Here is a 17625-nt window from a genome sequence, read left to right on the forward strand (position 1 = left end):
AAATACTATGAGGAAATGATTAGGACTAGAGCTTCAACAACAGAACCCTCAAAGGATGAATTGCGTGATTGAATTTAATGCCCCAAACTATCATTAATTCCATCTCCTCTCCTTCCCCGTGATTTCATTACTAGCTTACTTCAATATATTTGCCCCACACTCACCAACCCTAAGCATATATCATTAAACTCCCTTACCTATATATACTATACCCTTCAAACATCCCTTTTATCTAACACAATAATTAAAATGAAATTCTCAACACCTCAAGCAACAATACTATTCCATGTATTGTTACTAGTGAACGTTCACTTAGGCATGCCCTTCACCGTTATCATGCCGGATTCGGGTGCCCTCGTAGACGGGCCACAAACCGGGCTACCCGGGTCCAACACCGGCGCTCAAACGGATCCCGAAGAGCAAGAAGCGGTCTACGACATAATGAGAGCAACCGGCAACGACTGGGCCACGGAGATCCCGAACGTGTGCCGCGGTCGGTGGCACGGGATCGAGTGCGTGCCCGACAAAGACAACGTGTTCCACGTCGTGTCTCTTTCTTTCGGGTCACTATCGGACGATACCGCATTCCCGACGTGCGACCCGACCCGCTCCACCATCTCACCATCCATCACTAAACTCCCTCACCTAAGAACCCTTTTCTTCTACCGATGTTTCACCAACAACCCTCAACCCATACCATCTTTTCTAGGCCAATTGGGCTCCTCTTTGCAAACTTTAGTACTAAGGGAAAACAACCACATTGGCCCAATTCCACCTGAATTAGGCAACTTGACCTATTTGACCGTTTTAGATCTTCACAAAAACAATTTAAATGGTTCAATCCCACATTCATTAGGTCATATCCATGATTTAAGGTCATTAGACTTGAGTTGCAATAAATTATCTGGCTCATTTCCTAACATCACATTCCCATCATTAAGCATCCTAGACCTCAACCAAAATCATTTCAAAGGCTCCCTCCCAAACTCCCTCCTAAGTAGTAATTCCCTCCTAAAAATAGATTTAAGTCGAAATCGAATCTCCGGTCCCATCCCAAACCTAGAAAACCTCGAAAACCTAGTTCTCCTCGACTTGAGTTACAATACCCTAACCGGACCTCTCCCTAACACACTTCAAAACCAAAGATCTCTTCAAGCTCTCATCCTCAATGGCAACCCCTCCATATCCACCACAATTCCAAAGGACATGTTTTCAGGTTTGAACAACTTGATCATCTTAGGATTATCAAACACAGACTTGAAAGGTCCAATCCCGGAATCACTAGGAGAGTTAGCTATGCTAAGAGTGCTCCATCTTGATGGGAACCAACTCAATGGAACCATACCATCAACATTTGCCAAATTGAATAGTCTTAGTGAGCTAAGGCTAGACAATAACAAATTGGTAGGGCCAATTCCTTTCAAGAGAGAGAGGGTTTGGAGAATGGGGAGAAAATTGAGGATTCACAATAATTTGGGGCTTTGCTATGATGAGAAAAGTGGGCTTGGAGATGATTTGGACAGTTTGGCTAGTGCAGGAATTGGACTTTGTGACGTGCCTAAAAATGTACCAGCGTCATCAGTTCAACATATCTCTACACTTGATTATGGGAACATGTTCAATTCCACCACGAATTCAAGTGCTTCACCACACAAAAATAATGCTTTTGTTGGAGTGATGATCATATTTTTCATTTTTGTTTCTTGTTTATTGTGAGGAAATATATAGATAGATGTCTCTTTTGTATTGTTGTTAGTTCACTATTGTGTAAAGTGAGTTGTGTATATTGTAAGAATAGTATCATAAGTTAGTTGCCAATATAAAAAATCTTTTTGCATGAGTGTATTTTTTTTTTTGGTATTGATCCTTGACTCGTCTCCTTAAGAAAACGCTTGATTACAAATTTTCAACTGTGTTTGTTAAATATCCAAATCACCATTGGCGTTTCTTTCCGTTTTAACATATTCAACTCCGTAGCTTTGACTCAATCAGAATCAACCAAATATTTTTAAAGAAAAATTGAAGAATGGGAAATGTACAACTAATGAGGACCTCTTTCATAAACAACTCTTGGCAATTTTGGAATTGGTAGCTTTAACTGCAGTGGAACTTTTTTGCTCAAAGTTTGAATTTTGAGAGGTGGGGTGTGTTGAAATTACTGATTTTGGCTCAATGTTGTGTTGTGTCAAGGCATCAAATCGGTATGTGATTTCTTTTTGTTCTGTTTCTTGATTGCTCATTTATGTTGAGTTTTGTACTCTGTTTTCACTATTACTTCCTTTATAGGGCTGTTCTAAGATGTGGATTTGTTATTTCTCTGTTGAGGTTTTCAGCTACTGTTTGATTTTATCAGCTATTCAACTATTATGTGTTTTGAAGTTAAGTTGAAACTGGAATTTGAACAGAAAAAGGTAAGGGAAAAAGGACCCCAAAAAATGGAGGATTTTTTCTCTGAAGGAATTGCAATTGGCTACGAATAATTTTAACCATGATAACAAGCTTGGAGAAGAAGAATTTGGAAGTGTGTATTGGGGTCAGCTCTGGGATGGCTCTCAAGTAAGATCATTGTGTGTTTTCTCATTCAATTTCATTCATGCTGCTGTGCTTTACTTACCTCTGCTTCTAGATTATTCCACTGCTGCGGTAACTGAGACGTCGAGCAACCATCGATGTGAGTCGTGTTTGTTTGCCATAAGGAAGCATTGGTTGTAGTCATGTTGGTGAAGCAAAATCCAACATATAGCCCATGTTAGTGTAGTAAAGTTGAGTTTAAATGCGGAAATACAAATACTGAAACAGAGGAAAGAGAATAACTTAGAGACTACATTTTGTTGACTAGATTAATTCATTTCATAGTTACATCCATTCCTTTCTTATAGAGTGATAAATTAGGTTGATTAATCATTAATTCATATTATCTTTCCTTTGATTTTGCTAAACATTAGTAGTTCATAATGAATTGTGGCTGTAGTTCTTGAAGATAGTACTAATCTGATGCAAGCTCTCACATTTTTCTTGCATTTGCAGATAGCGGTAAAAAGGTTCAAGTCATGGAACAGCAAACAGGATATGGAATTCTCAGTCGAAGTCGAGATAGTGGCTCGTGTGTGCCACAAGAATCTGCTCAGTATGCACGGGTACTGTGTGGAAGGGCAGGAGCATCTGATCGTCTATGATTACATGCCCATTCTGAGACTGTTTTCTCATCTCCACGGACACCAATCTGCAGAATGCCAGCTCAACTGGGCCAGGCGAATGAACATCGCTCTTGGCACCGCTGAGGGCCTCGCGTAAGACTCTCTCACACAATTCTACTTTTCTGCCTTCTTCTTCCTCTCCCAGAGTCGAACTAATACTTGCTCTATCACAGTTATCTGCACCACACTGCAATCCAGCACATTATCCACAGAGATATCAAAGCTAGCAACGTGCTGCTAGACCGTGACTTCAGAGCTGTGGTTGCAGATTTCAGGTTTGCAAAGTTCATCCCCGATGGGGGACATATGTGAACACCAAAGTGAAAGGCACAGTGGGTCTGGGGAAGGCATCGGAGAAGTGCGACATCTATAGCTTCGGCATTCTACTGCTCGAGCTCGCTAGTGGGAAGAAGCCAGTAGAGAAGTTCAACTCAACGATGAAATGTGACATTACAGAATGGGCATTGCTACTGGCTCAAGAGAGGAAGCTGAGTCAACTGGCGGACCCAAAGCTGAACGAGTTGTCTTGGTTGGACTTATGTGTGCAGATATTCGACCAGAGAAGAGGCCGACGATGCTTGAAGTGATCAAGCTACTGGAAGGAGACAAGGAGAAACTCGCCTAGCCGGAGAAGGGAGAGAGGTTTAAATATTAGAGTTCCGATCGAAAAAAAAAAACACACAAAGACGGCACCTGCTTATTGCGAATATTAACAGAAACTGAAACCAACTGCCAAACTTCAAAAACTATGTTATAGCTCTCAATTACGATTTGGTTTGTAAACAGAAATAACAAAAGGACTCGTTACAAGAAAATTGGAATTCAGTTTCCATGTAACATCTTGTCAACAAAGTCGTACGTTAGTTTCTAAACAGACATTTTCTCAGTAGATTATCTGAAGATGCACAGCTCGTAGAATTCATATTACAATATTAGGTAAGAAGATGCAATTTCTGATAGAACTTCCACAGCTACCAGAACAATCAAGTGAAGGTGTCCTCCCTGTCACCTTCGGCAATGTCACCTTCCTCCAAGTTGGAGAACTCGAGGAAATGTGTTGGCCGATGATCCTCGTGATAGAACTCCCTGGGTGTGCCGAGTTTAACTCCATATTTCATGCTCACTGTGTGCTTCACCCCCATAAAATTGTAGTTCCATGGTCCATTATCGGGGATCTGTAGAAAGGTCAAATTCGGATACATAAGGATAGGGACTACGAGGGAGGATACTAAATCACCTGTAATAATTTAAGAATCAAAATGAATAGTAATATTACCATATAGAATCCCAGGAAACGATCACTCAAGAGCATCTGAACCTTCTCGTAGTACGTAGGGAGGTAACCATGGGGGTTGCTTGCAGCATCTGTGTTGCTCTTACCCCATTCATATCCAGTTGGGGTCAACTTGTATGCTGTTAGAGAGCATGAACCAGGGGTGAAACTACATGTCAATATTATACATTTCTCTCCATCCCATTGTTTGTTGTTTGACAAGATCCGAGCATGAGCAGCAAGATCCTACATTGAGAGGTTGTAAATATTAGAACAAAGACGATGGAAGTATAACAGTACTATCAGAAACCAATGCAAAGATGAAGCAAGTAAAACCTGTGGTGACAGTTGAGGCTGCTCGTTTGGCTGAGTGTGCATCCATCCTAGAGGCTCCAAGTCATTCAAGAAATCATGTTCAGGTAGAGCTGATGGTAGATGAACTTGCTGGTGGGTACCCCACTGTGGCGCCATGGCAATGCACCGGATTTCCTTGACTTGGGGATTGTCTGGAGGACTAACACCATAAAGGTAACCTGCAACCTGGGTGCGCAGATCTGCAATGCAAATGAACTTCTTCAAGATATTCTTGGGCATAATGTATGTATATCCAGTTTCCTGCATAAAGTTAACCAAAAATGTTGTTAGAGTAATAGCTTTATATGAGCAGACGGATTTCATTCAGCAGAAGGTACCAGTACCTTAATGTCCTCTGAGTTTACATATATATGATTGACACGAAGATGGAGATTGGTAGCAGAAATAGCTCTGACACGCCAGTCAGTTTTAGACCCAAATGCTGCTTGTTCATAAGGACTGGTAGTAGTCACGATTAATTCATCACCATGCACATTTGTGGTTCTTGTGGTGACTGCTGTGAGCTGACTAGAATCCTTTGCCTGAAGGACCACAAAAGTCGCACAATAAGTCGCACAATAAGCAACCAGGTAAACATATAAAGAATGAGATGCCACAATCAGTTGCAACAAAGAGTAGAACAATCACCTGTTTCTCGATCTCAGCAATTTGTTGACGTTGTTGTGAAGGTGGAGTGATCTCAGCTCCAAGAATAATATCACGAATCTCGGAATTGGTCAATGCAGAAGTGTTCACATTATTCTTTGTCGCATAGTCAGAAAGTATCAGATCTCTGAGAGCTATTTCAACCTACACATTTCAACAAAAGAAAATAGATTAGACAGTAATACCAATCAAATGCATGTTCAGAAAAGATTTCAAGTGCAGCATTCCCTCAACCAACAAAAACTAGAAAATTCAATTCTGAAAAACAAATTTCAACAATCTCACCTTCACCCACTGTTCATTTGTTAAACTCGGCCATATATGATGAGGCTCCGTGACAATTGTCTTATCAGGCTTGAGCAACATTTTTGCCTTCTCATTGTTTACATGAAGAGCTCGTAGAATCAATATCAGCCTCGAGAAAGCTGTGTAGGAGGAGACCGTCTTCAACCAATCATCATATATGTTGAACAATACCATCTGAGGTTCGGTGGCCTTCAGTATCAGATCACCAAATTTCTCGATCTTCAAGCATGCCTGGAATGGCAATTGTAGCTCACTTCCTTTAATCACAATATTTGGGAAATCGAGTAAATGCACTTCAAGGGGATCCAACATTCCTTTGCGGGTCACAATAACTTGTTTCGGCTGCTCTTCAACAGGTAATGATCGGACCAGGGCAGCAACTTCTTCGGCAGTTTTCCACTTGGCAAGCTGACCGAGACGCTTTTGTCCAGCCCACACACTTGTGTGAATAACCTGTGGCCCAGAAAAGCAGGAATAAATACATGCATAACCCTCGGAAATACAGAAAACAGCATAACAAGGGGATATGAAAAAACCTTCAAAAACAGCTGGCCAGTCCTTGGGTTGAAAATGAAAATCGCACCATTAATGGGTTTTGTTGTGAGATTTCCCTCAAATGTCTTGTGAATAGTGACACGATACACATTTGTGTCATCTACAAACCAGATTATCTGATTGCTGAAGATCTCCCCATAGTTCTGGGATGACAGATAGGGCTCTGTAGGTTCTGAAGAGTACAGCTGCAGTCCTTTTCTAATGCGTTCTCTAAGAACATATAAGGCAGGGTTCGACTGCAAGCAAAAGTTGATTGATTAATATTTGTTAGACAAAAAAAATCAAATTCAACTCCAGTTTATACAACAGCAATTAAAAAAAATACCTTCATGATCTTGTTCATAGCCTGTGCAATCAGTGGCTTCGAACCAGGGAACCAATTTCCAAAAGCAGAGTGCAGATTATAAGCTAGATCGAGTCCAATCATAACACCTGCAGACAGTTTCATCCATGTCATTCAATATGAAAGAAAAGATTAACTTTAACAGTTAAACATGTAAAACCAACTAAAAATTAACACACCAGTTGGTGATGGATAGATTGACATGTTGTCTGTTGTGTAATCCATAAACTTTGCTCTAGTGTACCGCTCAATATCGTGGGAATCATAATCACCCCAGCGAAGCTGCACATCAATCCAGTATTTATTGCTGGCCTTTTGATCAAAAACATCCTTAGACTCTTGCACAAGACTTGGTTTTGACATGGGCCATCTATGGGCAGCAAACAACAGGATATCAGCGCATGAGCTGTTCATTTTGTAACTCTTTCGAGGGTGAATTGTCTCTTTCTGAACAGTCTCAATTTCCAGTGCATCCAACTCCTGATCCAAAACTTGACAAAGATCCATCACTACACTCTCATGTATCTTCTGCCACAGATGCGCACGGAATATCTGGATCAGGGATATCTTAAGAGTTGGTATCTTCCCGTGCATAAAGATCCCAGTGAGATCCAGCTGGACTTGGAAACCAACATATACATTTGCTCTGTTAATAGTCGGCGACCACCACAGAGTAAATCTTCTGTTAGGAATTTGGTTTAGACCGGATCTTTGTGCATTAGTCAACTTCTTATACTTCATAGACTCCTCAAATCCGGAAGCCTTCTCCCAAAAAAGACCCTCCCATGTTGGGAAACTGAATAATCACACAATAAAAATGAGACAGATTAGCATCATATGAACTTAAAAAGAAAACTAATGCAGGCATCAACTATGTACCTAATAATATTAAACGTAGATAGGTCAAGATGGAAACTTTGGCTAGTTGCCAGTTAGGCTCATGAGGTATGACAATGGTAGCTCATGTTATTATTATAAAAAAATGAAGGTTAAGATTATTGTGGACAGATAGAGGGACTTACTAGGTTCCCTTAAACAATGTATGTTCAAGAATTCCTTCTACTCCTCCCAGAGCTTGGATAACATCTGTACGGTAGTTATTCAAATTCCATAATTTCCCGTCATGCCTTTGGTGCGTCCACCAAAATGGATTTTGCTTCAGGACCTGGTACTGCTTGAAATCTGTCCGAACTCGCCACCCTTTGTCATATGCAAGTGTGTGCCTGTCCTTCTGGAAAAGAGTATTGATACGGGGTATCCCACGATCCCATGAATCCTAAAAATTGAAAATAATATACAAGTTAGACAATCACTTGAAAAAAAGTTCAGGTATTAACTTAAAACCAAAGAGTTAACAGTTCATCATACTCAATACAAACAGGATTCAAGGTTATAAACCACCCTCCTCAGCATACCCCTAAAACCAACTGGGAACCAATGCAGACTGAAATTGGAAGAAAAGATGCACAACTCAAAGTAAACTAAATAAACTTACTTCCAGATCTTCCAGGGTTAATCGCCTATTCTGTGCCTGAGCTTCCTGCCTTTTCAATGCATACTCAGCCCAAACACGTTGGGAATCAATGAACTCGCTTTCCCAAGGCTGTCACAGAGGCAAAAAGAGAAATTAGAAAACTGTGATGTGGTAAGGAAAACAAAAACACATGAACTCAACATACCTGTATGTACCGATACAGATTGGGAATCAACTGGTCCTCATCATGACTCATTCCACTCCTAAAATGACTGACACCAGTATCTGTTTGTTTGCTATACCGGAGATCACTCTGAGGGATCAAGATGTGACCCATTGACAGCATTCCAAGTCCTCCAATTTCCTTTGGAGTGTAAAAGATGACAGGAGGGAACCTGACAGCATACAACGTTTCATAATTTCAGTAAGGAAAAAAACAGAACTAAAAGAGACTGCATATACAGGATTCAAAATGTAAATAACCTGCTAGGCATTTTGGAATTCAGCCCAATCTTAATACGCGTCTGTATCTTGTTTTCGCACTTAACAAGAAGATCCAACAACTCTTGCGTGTGTACAGTAGCTTCACGAAAATATGTCATGAGACCTGCACAAATAAGATAGAAGGTTTCAGCAACAAGAAGTAGCAGCTGGTAGTCTGCCACAATGGCATAGAAAGATATATCTAAATAATACCTATTAAGGCAGTATTCCACTTGTTGACAATCTTTGTGAATGTTGTTGAACCTGAAGACATGAGAATCTGCCTAACTCGGTTCTCGAACACCTTCATATGTTCATCATCAACCCTTAAGAAAGCAACTGCAGTTCTTTCTTTTGTTTGCTCATTTTGCAGATTCCAAACACCATCTCTTGTATTACTGAAAGCCTCTTGAGTCATTCTTATCTTGGGCAGTATACGAACTTCAAAACCACTCCTGCAATACCAAAAAGTAAATGGTCATTTTAAACATTCCTCAACTATTGAACGAGGGATGAATAGAGAGCACACATACATGCTGAACAGCAGGTTTGGATTGTCCTTGCTGTAGACAGAGACAAAGCTGTTCTCCCATTCAAGTGTGGTGATACTTCTTGGAAGTCGATTCTTCATGTCCCAGAAAACACTCCTACCAAGATTAACTGAAAGAATGTTGTAGAGACATATTAGCAGTCATATATAGGTCGAGAACGTCAACATTTTAATGATATTAGATATATGAATCATGGTAAAATAAAGAAGACCCATACCATCATGCTTCATGAGTCTCATTCTAGCATCTCTTGGCCAGCACTTCTTATTATTATACCCAACCATATTTTCATTGTTGGGATCAGGATGCTCAGTAAGATAACGCTGGATAAGATCCCGAGCCTCCTCGTGAGTGAACCGGAACAGTATATGTACCTTGTCAATGTACCTAGAGTACAGTCTGATCGGATGCCGAATTTCCACTCTAGCGTCGTGGAAAGTAATGAACTCATTAGGCATCTGGGGTGGACCAGCTATCTCACTGGCTCGTGTCAGACCAAGAAGCAGTAGATCCAGAACAAGTCCATAGTACTGCACAACAAACGAAGCAAACTGAAGACCACGGATGAGACCATAAGAATTCGTATGGCTCATGTCCTTGTATGATAAAACAACATTGTTCTTCGCAGTGACATAATCAGCAATATTATGGTCCAGAACCAAACGCAGAAGCCTGCGGATGTAAGATAAAAGTAAGCTTCTCAGACATACCAATTATATAGTTGTCAAAAGCAAAGATAAATCAAATTTACTACAATACCTGTTGAGCATGGTTAAATCGATCTTTTCAAAAAACTTCTCAAATTTAGTTTGAAGCATCACAACACACTGCCCGTCACTAGTGTCCCATACGCCTTGTAGGTTGTTTATGCCTTGACACCACTTGTAAACCAACAGAGGTGGTGGTTCTGAATCTGCAGGCTTAATCCAATTAGGGAAAAGATGACGTTTGTCACCCTCATACCACAGATACTGGTCCAGATATGCATCAGTGATCTTTTCAAGAGGTTCAATCTCATAAACAGGAATTAGATAGCTGTATAGATCCATGAACTCAATGCCAACCTGCAAGACATTTCATTTTCTAGCTTAGAATTTTCAAAGAAAAGAAACGCAAATTGAAGTTAAATATAAAATAGTTTCAACCATTTAAATAGAACTTTGACAGGCATGTGAGGCTAAAAGAACTGAACATTTAAGAACATTCTATGAACTCAATCAAATAGGAAGCTTAATCGAGAACTTACTTCTTTGAAGGCACGTTGAGTAAGCAAATGACGTTTGATACGCGACAAAGCCTCGTGAGGGTTGTCATATGCCTGCTCAATCAAGCCCAGTTCTTCTCTTTGTAGCTGGTTCAACCTTACAGCAACACTATACGACTCCTTCAATCGCTCCAGAGCAAGGATGAGGAGTTTAGTATCATGCTTGTAAGACAGAGGAGGGAAAGGAATCGGAGAGAATTTTCTAGATTCCAGCCAATGCACAGTTGTAGTGTATATTGCAACTGCTTCTTCAGGAGTGACATATGGACCATCTTTCAAGTAGTTGTGTTGTCGTTCCTGCAAAGTGTGTGGAAAGAGAATATTAAAAAAAGCTATGGAGATAAATCAGAACTTGAATATCCAACTCCAGGAGACTTCATGATGGTGTGGGTGATACAAAGTTACAAACCTGTTCAGCTTTTAACCAAAGACGAGTTAATCTACCAAGATTCTTTCGGCAAACAGTCTTGTCAACTGTGGCTCCCCTTCTAATACGTTCTCGATTATAATGAGCAACATTGGTCCACCAATCAGCTTTCGATTTGACATAACGCAATATCATGTTCTCGATTGGAACTGGCAAACCAGGTACCTTCCACGGAATATTTGCTTTCCAGCAACGCCAAGCCTCACTCAGATGCTGCAAAATAGTCCTAGCTTTATTTTGCTTAATACCCTCTGCAAGAAAAACAATGAGCATTTTTATTTCAAAAATAAATATCACATAATAGTTAAGGGAAGAGAGGTGAACATAAACATATATCAGAAGCTTTTACCTGGCATTGCATCGAGGACATCGTGCATGACAGCAGCACGAAGCTCTAGATCAAAGTGGCTCTCAACACGCTGTTTAGTCACAGTTTTCGCCACTCCCTTGGAATGCCTTCCTTCAAATTGCCTAGCAAGTAAATTTCCAAGCCACCTTTCCAGGAGAGGAACTATACCACGGAGGAAAAACAACCACACTCTCCACATAGGTGCCCAAAAGCCACAACCAGGACCTTTCCCAACCGGCCCAGTATTAAATCGGTAATAGATCAGATGCTTTAAGTCTTTACACATCCGAATCTGGCGCATGAGCCGATATTTGTAACGGTACATACCAGTCAATTGTCCAACATGTGAAAAAATGTATTGTAGGCCATCAGCCAACTGAAACGCATCAACATTTCCCAGCCGGAACTGGATATTTGCGTCAACTACAAGCTTAGTCAATCTTAGGATTTCACGGCAAAGATGGAAGGCATTACCAAAACGTGACTTTTTGCGTTCCTTAGTGGTTAGAGTCTTTACAGGCTTCAAGTTGAAGTTGTAGTCCAGATGAAGGTAGTTCAAGTTTTTCCTATGAATCAGTAGGTTCAGCATGTTGTACCCTTGCTTGCACACTTGCAGACCAGCTTCAGCCCAATCAAGTTCAGTAGTCTGGAAAAACTTTGTAGCTTGGAGGGACCTGAACAGGTGCTTCTTCTTCTGAGCCTTAGGTGGGCGGTGATGCAGCTCATTCAACACAAAACATTTCAACAATTTCTGATAGCTAACGCGAACTTTGACAGGGTAAGACGGGGGGCTGCAAATAGAAAAGGGAAAGAAAACGTCAGATACATAAGCACATTCTCCAGAGCTAACTCTGTGTGTGAAACTAAGAGAAGTTAAGAGCATATCTCACCAGTGTTCCTTGAACCACTCAGATACAAGAGGTATATCTTCGGCACGCCTCATCCGTCCAGATCGCATGTTAAAAGGGCGTGGGGCAAACAGAAGAGAAATACCAGCAGCAGTTGTGTCCGTATATATAGGAGTGCCACCTAATAACGGTTCTACACCCTCAGGCAAAGCAAAATCATCGTCTTCTTCTTCATCATATACCTTCTTATCTCTCCTATCTTTACTTGTACTTGTTATGGGATGGATTAGAGGATCATAGTAGAAAGCAGGTAAATCAGGATCCTCTGTTTTTATGAACATAATCATTGGAGTGTGATATATACTAAGCTTTACTTTCCTCGGCCTATTGTTGTAAAGATGGGGAAAAGCAATCCTGTATTCTGTCCTGAGAGGTGAGCGAATGATAAGCTTATTGATATCATTAAACTCATTCCAGTCCTCGTCGCCTTTCTCCATGTCCCGATACAAAGGCTCAAACTTAGGACCACCTGCAAAATTAATACCGGAATAATCAGAGAAAGGTGGTACAGATTACTTCTATAGTCACTTATCAATCTTAATCACAATAATCAAACCGAAAAGTAGAAACTACTATCTCAAAGAAGGAACATAACAAGTGCCATCATCTGCAAGAACTGGTCACCTGAATCACTTCTACAAACAAGCACAACAACATTTGTAAAGATATAATTAGAACAAGAGTCACTAGAGAAGAGAATTAGATATAGCATACAGACATACCAGGTATACACATGTTGAGAGCCTTGGCAGTGAAGAATGACTCCATGTCAAAAAGGTAGAAGTAATTTCGATCAATCAAATCAGATAGCAACTGGCCAGCAAGCCGGTGAAGTGTCGCCATGATTGGAAGCGAAAGATGCCATTTTCGGTAGCTAGGCCCATTTATAAGCTTTGTCTTCACAAGAGGCTTATGGTCATAGAACCAGGTATGCACAGCGGAATCTTCTTCCTCATCCAATTCCAACTGAATTGGTTCTAAGGGATCCACATCAAGGAGATTGTCAGCATAGTCTAATGGAGGCTCTTCATCATCAAAAGGTGGGAAACGCATCCTCTTGAAATGTCGACGATCTCTCTTCTCTCTTCGCATCATGATCCACATGGTACCCCACTGCAAGGAGTTTTAATATTCAGCAACGGTAGTGGCAAGAAAAGGCTATTTAGATGAGATAAAATGCACATATAACTACAAAACACACGAAATGTTCAAAACAAAGAAACATACCTGTGCCAAATAAATTGGTTCAACAACCCAAGGAATTTCATTTACAAAGGTAATAGCCCCAGTAATGTGGTACAGAACCTTCACTTCACGGACCTGAAGTCGCAAAAGGCAAATATGGTTAATACAAGCATAAAACACCAAAAGGAACCTCACCAAAAATCCAGTTGTCACGAGTTATCTAGCACAATTACCTGTTCCCAAGGCATAGGCATATTTTCGAGAAGTTTGTACACAGCATGTGGCACAAACTTGAGAGCACCCAAATAGACACGCTTATCATGGCGATATTTCTTTGACGACATGTCACCATGGTCCCTGCCACAAAATATCAAAACATGAGTCGATACATAAAAATGGTAATGCCTTCAAAAAAGACCTACCGTGAACAAAGAGACTTCACAGTCAAAATGAATTTTGCAATGCTACCTACATGTCAATGAAGCATATGCTATGTACTCATTCAGATGCTCTAAAAGACTTAAGAGTAACACAGATAAACAATTACACCATCATCACATAAACATACCCATAACCCATTGAATAGAACACTTCCACTGCAACATACTGTAGTAATTTATGAGCTCTAATATAGTTAAAATCAAAAGGAATTTCAGAGCTAGTGTCATACCATGTTATACCCACGTACTGACTTACGTGATTTGGATAATATTTTAGCAACTCCATAGGCGGACCTAAGTTCTATCAATAGAACCAAACTAATATGTTGAAGCTGATCATTACAGTATAAATTATCAACAGCCACCGGGGACACTATAAATCTGAAATAGCAAAACTTTATTTGTGGGAAACAAAATACCCGTAATAACCTAGCAATGGAGAAAAACAACACGATAAAATTTTACATAATTCTCTACATGAAAACAAGTTTTGAATCACAAAGCACAGCCCAAATAAGCACAAAATACTAAAATCAAAAAGAGTAACATACCTAATGATTTTCCTGACATGTTCAGGAGGCATATCCTCCTTCTGCGTCTCAACAAATCCGAATTTCCGTTTGTCGCTATACCGCTTCGTGTTCAGCTGCATCCACTTCCTCGCTCTCTCGTCCAACTGAGACTCGGTCGGCACGACAGTGTATGAAGGCAGCAACGACGGCATCGGGGGCGCAACTGGCTGAGCTCCGCTAGTCCCAGGCGGCGCAATAGGCTGAGCTCCGCTAGTGCCAGGGGGCGCCATCATTGGCGGCATAGCTCCCGCTCCGCTCGTCCCCGGCGGCGCCGGGTTGTTCATGTTGTTGTTCCACATATCCTGCCCGCTGTTGTACGTCTCTCTATCCTCTACTAAAAAACCCTAAAACCCTAGCAAAACACTCCGACCACACAGCAGTAGATTTGCTGGACGAAGTTGCGATGATTCATAGAGGCCTAGAAATTAGGGGTTGGAATTCGGATTCACAGTAAATCAACTCTCTCTCTCTCTCTCGAAGTGGATCGAAGAGAGCCAAAATTGGCTGCTGAGAGAAATACTATGGTTTATAACTATCTATGCAAGAGGAGGCGGTCTATTCGAACCGACTTTAACATTTGGGCTCTCTGTTATGGGCCTGGGATTTCGGGCGGTGAATGGGATGGGCTTCAGATTATTACCATCTTCATATTGTGATTTACTACTACCATTGCTTGGAGGTTAAGTAATTTTATTTTAATATTTGTTTATTTTTTAATTAGTAAAATTCGTAGATAGAAAAACAGTAGTACTTACTTATTTTTCCTTTTATTGAATTTGTATTTTCTTTAGATTTAATTTCCTTTTTAGTTATTTCTTTTCAATTTTTTTTATAAGATAGAATTTTCTTTTATCTAATTTAAAGCCCTCGTGGTTGTATTATAAAGACATGTCTTTTGAATATTAATTTTATGATGAGTTTTTTTCTACTCTTCAATATGGGTGAGCACTCGTATTTCGGTTCGTTTTATTGTCAAAATCTAACCAAACTCGAAAATTTGAATTTAGTTCAAAACTCAAACCGAACCGAACCCGAAAAACCGAAAATCGAACTTTAAAAACCGAACAAAACCAAAAATTTCAAAAAAACCGAAAACCGAAAAAATAGTTTATTTTATTTTATATATACTTATAGAATATAAATATATACAATATAAAATTAATAGAATATATGTAATACATATTATATAAAATATATTAAGAGAATATATTATATATATGATATAATATATTAAATTAATAGAATAAATACATGTAATATTATATTTAAAATATAACTCGGTTTTTCAGGTTTTCCGGGTTTTTTTTCGCCCGAACCGAACCGTACCGAACCGAAAAACCGGAAAAAACGAACCGAATTTCAAAATTTCGGTTTGGTTTAGTTCGAATATTCGGTTTTCGATTTTTTTCTCACCCCTACTCTTGAGTTTTCAATTCTTTGAGATTTTTTTATCCAACTTAACAAACTATTTTTCACAACCATTCATGATTTCAATCATTACACTTCACAATTTATCAACCGTTTATTCATACTCGTTGTGGCATCATTCCTCCACAATTAGAAGTCTTTACGCCCTGTTTCTTCGCAAAATCCTTGTCAAGCGTCAAATAATAAACGAGGATCATATTATTTCTTATACGAATATATTAATATAAAAAATAGTTGTTATTTTTAAAAGACAAGTGTGGTAATAAAACATACTACTCCATATTAATACTCCATCGTGTCCATGAAAAAAGTTACCACAATTGGTTTTCCAATATATCCACTCAAATTTTGTTAGTGTACTTTGCATATATAAAAGTAGGGTGTCCTTAACTCACGATCCTCATCCTCACACATTATTAAAATTTGTTTCGTCCATATTATGACAAAATTGTTTACTTTGATGTGGTTTTGAAGATACAAACGTTTTCAATTTTTTAAATGAAGTGTCCAAATTTTGTTAGTCGCACGAAGCAGGCGACCGACCCCTCTCGCCCCATAGATTCGCCGCTGCTCCAGACATCTATCTCTATGTCTCTCTCCATCCACCTATTGTAGTTGTTGTTGTTGAAAAATTACACTCATTACTATTGGAAATATTTTTACCAAACATGTGCCTAATGCCTGGCGTTGTGATGGAATGTTCATGTGACTTGGACTAACTAGTTCAAACCCTAAAAGGCGAATTAGATGAGAATGCTAACAATTCTTTATTTTTTCATTGAGATAGGTCATTATTAAATTAGATACCAAATTTCATTTAGTTGAAATTGAATACATGAAATAGTGAAATTTGAATTATAACTTTTTTATTGATCTAAAGTCTAAATGGCGATGTCTATGAAGCACAACTAATGTTACATGAAAATATATAAGTAAGGTGGATCGGTACGGTGTATCTACCTAAACCACCATATTGCAAATGGTCACCAAGGTACAAAATACAATTGGTCTAATCAAATGCAAGCAAGCAACGCTACAAGTTTCATACATATAAGATCTAGAAAATATATATGTATAAAAAGTGAAATCAGAATAAAAGTGAAACATGCATACTAAACATGACTTAGTATATTAATAATTTAGTTGAAAATTAATTAAGTCGAAAATAGAACATTGATGAACATACCAAGGGAGTCCCCAACGGTAAAAGTTTTGCCCCTTGCCAAGTTGACGCTGTTGTCCCAACCGGTGGAGTCGCCGACGATGTGCGTAGTCTGCCCGTACACCGCCGGAGATATCACAAGCACAAAGAGGAGCGCAATGGCTCTACCTATTTTCATTTTACTATATTTTTTTTGTTCGTTCGGTCATTAGTGAGACATATCAGTGGGGTGGTAATTACAAGCTAATGGGAAAAGTGGAAAGTGGTTATTTAAGCAGTGGAGGAGTATTTAGGTAGTGGCGAATCTAAAATCAATTCAATTTATTTTAATTTTATTGGTTAGTTCCACTTAATTATACGCTTAGCTAAAAAATAACGCAAAATGAATTTAATAAATCAAATGACACAAAACTAAAAGTCGGGCGTCTTACTGTGATATTACTCTTTAAACTTCCTTTGTAATTTAAAAATGACTATAATTATCATATAAACAAAAATAATTTCCAATGACATTTATGTAAATATATTGAAAACTTCTTTTTTATATATCGTATAGATTCGGTGAAAACTTATTAAACAAATAAGAAAACACAGAATTGGAACAATGTTTTGCAGTTAACCCATGACAATTCAATTATTCAAGTGTCTAAATATTGTATAAACAAATGAAAAGAAAAAAAAATCCAGT

At 39.2% G+C, this 17625-nt stretch overlaps 2 protein-coding genes and 1 pseudogene across 3 annotated transcripts; 2 read left to right on the forward strand and 1 right to left on the reverse strand.

The window, feature by feature from the left end:
• The first annotated feature begins 214 nt into the window (after positions 1–214).
• On the forward strand, positions 215–1837 carry TMM (Leucine-rich repeat (LRR) family protein). Its single transcript, XM_048083990.2, has one exon. The coding sequence runs from the start codon at positions 250–252 to the stop codon at positions 1714–1716; it is 1467 nt and encodes a 488-aa protein (XP_047939947.2). The 5' UTR covers positions 215–249; the 3' UTR covers positions 1717–1837.
• Positions 1838–2137: 300 nt separating this feature from the next.
• LOC125187404 (PTI1-like tyrosine-protein kinase At3g15890) lies at positions 2138–4071 on the forward strand (annotated as a pseudogene). Its single transcript, XR_016130521.1, has 4 exons — positions 2138–2201; positions 2406–2556; positions 3028–3290; positions 3371–4071. The product of XR_016130521.1 is annotated as a PTI1-like tyrosine-protein kinase At3g15890 (transcript).
• Positions 3936–14851, reverse strand: SUS2 (Pre-mRNA-processing-splicing factor). The gene is made up of 25 exons (XM_048083989.2): positions 14327–14851; positions 13569–13692; positions 13378–13470; positions 12873–13263; positions 12133–12619; positions 11243–12033; positions 10876–11144; positions 10449–10763; positions 9962–10266; positions 9420–9874; positions 9185–9311; positions 8865–9106; positions 8652–8775; positions 8374–8563; positions 8190–8297; positions 7717–7970; positions 6874–7490; positions 6677–6783; positions 6333–6587; positions 5776–6249; positions 5473–5634; positions 5169–5366; positions 4807–5085; positions 4474–4716; positions 3936–4372 (listed from the first exon to the last, which is right to left on the reverse strand). Exons 1-25 carry the CDS (start codon positions 14644–14646, stop codon positions 4181–4183), a joined length of 7122 nt encoding a protein of 2373 aa, XP_047939946.1. The 5' UTR covers positions 14647–14851; the 3' UTR covers positions 3936–4180.
• Between the last annotated feature and the right edge of the window lie 2774 nt (positions 14852–17625).

This window comes from Salvia hispanica, chromosome 5 (assembly GCF_029641045.1).
Source record: "Salvia hispanica isolate PSC_SH4W2 chromosome 5, Shi_PSC_v1, whole genome shotgun sequence".
In the NCBI taxonomy this organism is placed as follows: domain Eukaryota; kingdom Viridiplantae; phylum Streptophyta; class Magnoliopsida; order Lamiales; family Lamiaceae; genus Salvia; species Salvia hispanica.